This window comes from Herpailurus yagouaroundi, unplaced genomic scaffold (assembly GCF_014898765.1).
Source record: "Herpailurus yagouaroundi ecotype Mexico unplaced genomic scaffold, PumYag 77, whole genome shotgun sequence".
NCBI lineage: Eukaryota > Metazoa > Chordata > Mammalia > Carnivora > Felidae > Herpailurus > Herpailurus yagouaroundi.
Window position 1 is genome coordinate 12,024,044 of NW_024412388.1, and position 6,844 is coordinate 12,030,887.

The 6,844-nt window shown below is 54.3% G+C and overlaps 1 protein-coding gene across 2 annotated transcripts in view; it reads left to right on the forward strand.

Annotated features, from left to right (window-relative positions):
- Positions 1 to 4,994, forward strand: part of SZRD1 (SUZ RNA binding domain containing 1) — a 24,413-nt gene extending 19,419 nt beyond the window's left edge. The window contains exons 2-4 of one of the 2 annotated variants that reach the window (XM_040462468.1): positions 694 to 743; positions 2,467 to 2,721; positions 4,428 to 4,994. In XM_040462468.1, coding sequence (XP_040318402.1) covers positions 694 to 743; positions 2,467 to 2,721; positions 4,428 to 4,530 — 408 coding nt within the window. In that variant the 3' untranslated portion in view covers positions 4,531 to 4,994. The remainder of the gene's footprint in view (positions 1 to 693; positions 744 to 2,466; positions 2,722 to 4,427) is intronic. The other variant, XM_040462478.1, reaches the window with a different exon arrangement.
- Positions 4,995 to 6,844: the final 1,850 nt, after the last annotated feature.

The window sequence follows — 6,844 nt, forward strand, 5'->3', positions numbered from 1 at the left end:
CCCCCCCCCCCCCCCCCCCCCCCCCCCCCCCCCCCCCCCCCCCCCAAGGCTATACATTTGTGATACATGTGATTATGAAGGAATGTAGAAGAGGGAGAGCTTATGTCTGAGAAGCAGGTGATTAACTGTACGGGACCAGAGAAGACTTTACCAAGGAGAGGCAGACATCAGGCTGGGTGTCGCAGGAGAAATGGAAGTTGGCCAAGGGAAGGTGGATCAGCGTGCGGGGTTCTGGGGGTTAGTAACAGCTCAGTTTCACAGTGATGTAAAACAGGAACAGAAGATAAAGAAGGTGTGGGTGAGGCGTGCTTAGGAACTTGGACTTGATCTGACAAGCGGTCTAGGGGGTTTTAATGGGGAAACAACCAGATTTGTGTTTACAGAGTTGATTTGAGTGGCTCTGTGAAGGACAGATTGGAGGCTAGGAGACTAGTTGGAAGCTATACAAAGAACCCAGCTGCATGATGAGGTCTAGAAGTATCACCGTGGCCATGGGGATGGAGGGAGATGAACCCTCAGGGAGTCAGTTCCCGAGCCCCAGAGTCTAGTAAAGGGAGGTCTGCATCCGTTACCTCAAAGGAAACAGTAATGTCCCTGGTCAGAGGACACCATCCTTAGCTCTGAAAATAAAGACATAAGTTTTTATCTAAGAGAGATTTTTTTCCACTTTTTATATACATTTTTTTCCTCTAGGAAATAGACAGACGGTTGGAAAAAAAACTGAAGATCACACAAAAGGAGAGGTAAGGCTGCTGTCTGGTCCGAGGGCTCATGCTCTGCCGTGTGAGAGCTGGGCAGTCAGTGGTATTGTCCAGGTGGCCATTAGGTTTAGCAGGGCAGGCTCCCGGGCAGGCTTCTGAGCGTGTCCCTCAAGGACATGGTGGTTTGAGGCTTTGAGAGTAAGGCTGGAGTGTCACATCTGCCTTCTGGCTTCGTGTGTACCCTGTGTGAGGTGGTCTGGTAGAAAGTGGGGAGGTGGTGAGTCAGAAAACTTAGGTTTTAGGCCTGGCTGTGTTCCAGTTGCTCTGAGGTTTGGGACAAGTTGTTTTGCCCTCTGGACACCAGTTTCTTTCTCTGTGACATAACGAGATTGGGCAGATGATTTCTCTGGGCCCTCTGTGACGTGGTGGCTAAGGGCATTGTGGGGGTATTCTGGAAGAAAAGATGCTCAGAAATTCTCGAAGACTTTTTAAGGATACCCCACCCCCACCCCCACCCCCCGACAGGGGAGAAGGTGGGTTTCAGAGCAGGTGAAATTGACCTCAGCAGTCGGACTTTGGGCTTAAGTAACTTGTTGGCTTCCCACAGGGACTAGCAACAGGGAGGAGGAGGAGAGGACCTCTCTGGACTTATCATTCCCCAGGGGACGCCGGGGTGCCCTGCCTGCCTGCTAGTTTCCTGGCTTCCTGCCTCTTTGATCAGATTGCTGGCTCCTTGTCTGTCTGCTCGTCTCAGCAGCTGCACTGAAGTCTGGTTACAGTCCCCTTGCCACACTGTTCCTGTCCCCCCCGGGACCTCCCCTGGCGGCAGCTGAGTTCACCAGCCCCTTCCCCTCCTGACAACCGTGGCTCTGAAAACAGGCCCCCTGCAGGCTGTTTGGTTCTGAAGAGAAGCTAGTTGGCTGCTCTGGGGAGGGTCTTTGTGGCTACTGAGAGGTGGTCACTCCTGCCCGGATCCCTTTTTTCTCTTGTTTCTTTCCCTCTCCTGTGTTGTTTTCCACCTCTCCTTGTGGACTCGTTGCCTGATGTGCACACCCAACAGCCTTGGACAGTGCTTCTCCTCTGAGCAATGTCAAGCACTGTCTCTGGGATCGTCCTTCACCCCAGCCCCGCCGCGTCCAGGATACCAGAGAGCCCGGGTGAGGGAGGTGTCTCTGCTCAGAACCTCTTCTGGAGAGATGACCCAGTTGTCTGGTGTAGCTGGTCTCTGGGAGGCACAGGTCACTTACCAGAAGGCTGAGGCAGTTTCGTAAATCCTATCCTGATGCCAGGCAGGGACGGTGGAGTGGGCTCCTTTGCAGTGTTTCACTGGTGTGGGCACATGTGGAAGGCTGTGGCTGGAGCGAACACTTTGCTGACCCCTAAGCTAAGGGCTCCTGCTACGCCAGCCTGTTACACTCTGCTCTGTGTGTAGGGAAGTCTGGGCACGAAATGTTTTGCCACAGGGGCAAACAGTGGTTGGTGCGACTGTGAACCCGGGTGTAGAAGTCCCAGAATGAGATGGTGCTCCCGCCCCATTTGCCTGGGGTGAGGTCTGAGGAGCAGGCCTGAGGACGACGTGAGCTTGTGGCAAGGTTGCTCTTTTGAGACGCCCAGGAGTGAGAGTTCTGCTGTCTGGTCTGAGGCCAGAGAACAACGGGTAGAATTAGGAGGAGGGAGGGGAAGGTGATGGGGGTGGTTGAGGGACGTGGATGGGGCCTCCGAAGTCAGGGGTAGGACTTGTGAAGCTCTGTTTGCTCTTTGTCAGCAGGAAATCCAAATCTCCTCCCAAAGTGCCCATTGTGATTCAGGACGATAGCCTTCCCACGGGGCCCCCTCCACAGATCCGCATCCTCAAGAGGCCCACCAGCAACGGTGTGGTCAGCAGCCCCAACTCCACCAGCAGGCCAGCCCTTCCTGTCAAGTCCCTAGCACAGCGGGAGGCAGAGTACGCCGAGGCCCGGAAGCGGATCCTGGGCAGTGCCAGCCCCGAGGAGGAACAGGAAAAACCCATCCTCGACAGGTGAGTGTAGCTGGCAGGGCTGACCATCGACCACTCTGCCCGACCACCTTACAGGGGAGAAGGGGGGGCGGCCTGGCTGCACGTGGAGGAATGAGAAGCAGGCAGAATCGGGGCTGGAACCAGGGCGGCTCCAGCTGCCGGCCCTGGCCTGGTGGGCAAGTTCAGTGTCTGCTGCGTTGGCTCAGGACCACAAGCTTTGAGGCTGTGGTTTGCTGGCGGGCTGCCTCTGCAGGCACCGGGGGGCGGTGTGGCATGGAGGTTAAAGGCATGGACTTTGGGTCAGAATCTGCCATTTCCTTCCACTTAGGGCTGCCTGACCTCTCTGTCCCCTCATAGCCTAACGTATGGGGGGAATGGGATGACACAGTACCTGCCCCGTCAACTCGTTGTACAAGTAAATGAGCGTGGCATTCTGAGAACCTCACCTCGCACAGTGGATGGCGCCCCGTGAAGTGCTTAGATGTTATCTTCTGGGTCTCAGAATAGCTCTTTGTAATGTTTTATGGATTTTCTGAATCCTTTTTCGTCCCTGGCACTTTTTTCTTTGCAGTCCTAGAGGTTGCATTATGTAAACGTGTCACCTCTTGCTAAAGCTAAAGCAGTGTTTGTTAAAATAGCCTCTTTCTTGGGGCGCCTGGGTGGCTCAGTCGGTTGGGCGTCCAACTTCGGCTCAGGTCACGATCTCGCGGTCCGGGAGTTCGAGCCCCGCGTCGGGCTCTGTGCTGAGAGCTCGGAGCCCGAACCTGTTTCGGATTCCGTGTCTCCCTCTCTCTCTGACCCTCCCCCGTTCATGCTCTGTCTCTCTCTGTCTCGAAAATAAATAAACGTTAAAAAAATTTTTTTTTTAAATAGCCTCTTTCCGACTTTGGGAGGCCTCCTTGGGCTAGCTGTTCTGGGGCTTGCACCTTCTTCCCATCCCTCCATTAGTTGGATAGACTTTTCTTCTCTAAGCCTTCACTTGGCAGAGTAGAAAAAGTCTGTTCCCTTTTAGTCTTCTGTGTCAATAGGAGTCAACCATTAACCTCATAATTTGGAGAGAAGCAAGAGGGCAGCAGTGGCTGATGCTGGATCCCTCTGCTGAGCTCTTGCTTTGGGGGCTTCACCTTTGCTTGATACTCTGACAAGTCTGTGCCACGCAATTCTGTGGGGGCTGAGCTGCCTGAGGTCACTGCCTCTGGACAAGATGGGCCCTTGAGCGCTCCCCTTGCCCTCTAGATTCGGGGAAGAAGCGCTGTTAGCACTCAAGGTGAATGTAGACCACCTGTCCCACCTACCCATGGGGGCTTCCCAGCTTGGAACAAGGCCCCCTGAGTCCACATGTCAGAGACGTGAGGTCAGGGAGCCAGAGTTGGCTGATAGCCACTTTGGCCTCTGCCCCAGCTGCAGTTTTAAGATTTGGTTTTAAGATTTGGGGACGTCTTTGGGGCGCCTGGGTGGCTCAGTCGGTTAAGCGTCCGACTTCAGCTCAAGTCATGATCTCGCAGTTCGTGGGTTCGAGCCCCGCGTCGGGCTCTGTGCTGACTGCTCAGAGCCTGGGGTCTGCTTCGGGTTCTGTGTCTCCCTCTCTCTCTGCCCCTCCCCATTCACGCTCTGTCTCAATAATAAATAAACGTTAAAAAAGTTAAAAAAAAAAAAAAAAAGAAAAAAGATTTGGGGACCTCTTTGATGTCCTTTTTCAGGCCTCCCTCTGATCTTCTTCCCTCCAGGCCAACCAGGATCTCCCAACCCGAGGACAGCAGGCAGCCCAATAATGTGATCAGACAGCCTTTGGGTCCAGATGGGTCACAAGGCTTCAAACAACGCAGATAAATGCGTGCAGGAAAGGATGCTGCCGCTGCCGCCGTCACCGCCTCTTGGGTCGTCCGCCACGGGTCGCACTGCCGTGGCAGACAGCTGGACTTGAGCAGAGGGAACGACCTGACTTACTTGCACTGTGATTCCCCTTTGCTCCGCCCACTGTGACCTTGAACCCCATGCACTGTGACCTCCCTCCTTCCCCCCCCCTTCCCACTGTGATTGGCACGTCTATAAGGGCTGTCCCAAGTCAATGGAAAGGGAAAGGGTGGGGGTTAGGGGAGGGTTGGGGGGACCCGCAAAGGACTCAGTAGAGAGTCAGACAGTGCCACTTGGCCACTTGGGGTAAAGCCAGTGCCAGCAATAACAGTTTATCATGCTCATTAATTTTGGGATTTCAAAACACAGATGAGAACTCCCGCCACCCACCCCCAAGTGCATGTCTTTCATCACTTAAAAGCAAGTTCCATTTGAAAATATCCTTTCTTTTTTTTTTTTTTTTTTCTCCTTCCTATTTTTTGTTTGTTTATACAAATCTCTGATTTGCAAGAAAAAGTGCATGGGAGGGGTTTTAGCAGTTTAATGAATTTTTAATTGAGAAAGGGTAGTTTGGTAGTCTACTTAAAAATGTTTCTGGGAAATTCACTAGAAACATTAACCAATAGGTTTTTGGTGAGCTTAGCTTCTGTATTCCTACTGCCGCCCAGAAAAGGGGCAGGGCTCTGCAGCCCCCAGGACAGATGAGCACCCCATGCCTATACCTCCCTCCCCCAGCTGAGTCCCAGGGGCATCTTGGCCCTATCTGAGACTGGGCTAGCTCTACAGGCTCAGAGAGCCTGGGGGAGGGTGCTAACCCCACCTCTAGTATTCTGGGAGTTAGGGAAAGTGAACAGACTTCCCCTTCCCATACCCCTCAGGGCGGTTTCCTGCCAGCCAGGCTTGCTCCTTCTAGAAGGGAGCAGGGACTGAGATGCACTCCGAGCTCAGAAGTAAGGGGTGTGAGACTTGCTCAGTGTTTGGCTGTTAGCACAAGGAGAGCCAGGAGAGAGTGGCTCCAGGACTTTGCGCCTCCTGCCTAGTGTGTTCGGAAGGTGGAGAGATCCTCCCACTCCGGAGGGTCTGTGAGCACCATCTCTGCGGATGGCACCAGCTCAGTAACCGTTCCTGGTACATTTCCTTTGTGAAATCACTACCTTGGGAGCAGACCATTCTGAATCCATTTGGGAAAAGGCAAGCTGTGCATTGCAAAGATTGGTGATGACAGGCTGGTTTCCCATAAACCCAGGCGACCCTTCACCCATTTTTCCGGAGCGGGGGCTTGGAATGAAGTCAGTTTCCCCCCTCTGTCCCTGGAGCCTAGAGATTTGCTTTGGCCCTTTAAGGTGGAAGAGGCTAAGAGGGCACTGCCCGGAGCAGCTGTGTGTGTGTACAATCTGGGTCCTCTCAGGCTTTCTGGTCTCTTCCGTTGCACTGCGCCTTATCCCTCAGCCAGCCGGATGGCCTCCCCGCTCAGTGGATGAGTTTTGGAGTGGGCGGTATGACGTTTTGTGATTAGGGCAGCTTGTGGTGGCCAAGGTGGCAAGCACGGTTTTGCAGGCTCACTCCGCCTTTGGTTCACCTGGCTCTCAGCCCTGCCCTGTGGGAATGTAGGCCGGGCCCAGCAAGCCCGCTGCACCTCCCGCTTAGGAAGGGCCGGCTGCCAGTCGAAGCAGCAGCTAGTCCATAGCACAGCCTTATAACCGTGAGAAGCCAGGAAATTGTCCGCGAGCAGAGCTGGAACAGAACTTCAGTCATGGAGAACCCACAGGGCGTTGGGTTGTGCCCACGGGCCGTTCTGAGGAGGGATTCCCTCCGGGAGCGGGCAAGGGAGAAAGTTGGCTGCTGTCTTTGTAGTTCCCCTGCCCTGACCGAGTTTCCTCATTCTAGATGTATAGTGTCCGTCCCTCATGTAATAGTGGTTTCTGGCCCAAGATGAGACCGTCCTTTCAGTTGGAGACGGGCACAGAGGTAGGCCAGGTGGCACGGCCAGGAGTGCCGATGCGCAGCCGTCGGGACCACCTGTTCTTGCCCACCCCTCCCCTAGTGGGAGCCAATGGGAAGGCTGGCTGATGGGCGTCTGTGGATTGACGATGGAGTAGGGACGGGTGTTCCCACCTCCCTCTGGCCAAAGATGCGGCTCTGCCCGCTGTGTGCCTGCCACCAGCCACCAGCGGCCGTACCCTTGGCTTCCTAGATGGAGAGGTGGCAGGCAAGATTTTAAAAAGAAAGAAAAAAGTGAAAATGAACTGTATTGTGTTGGGGGGAGGCGGGAGGGGAGATGGGAGAATGG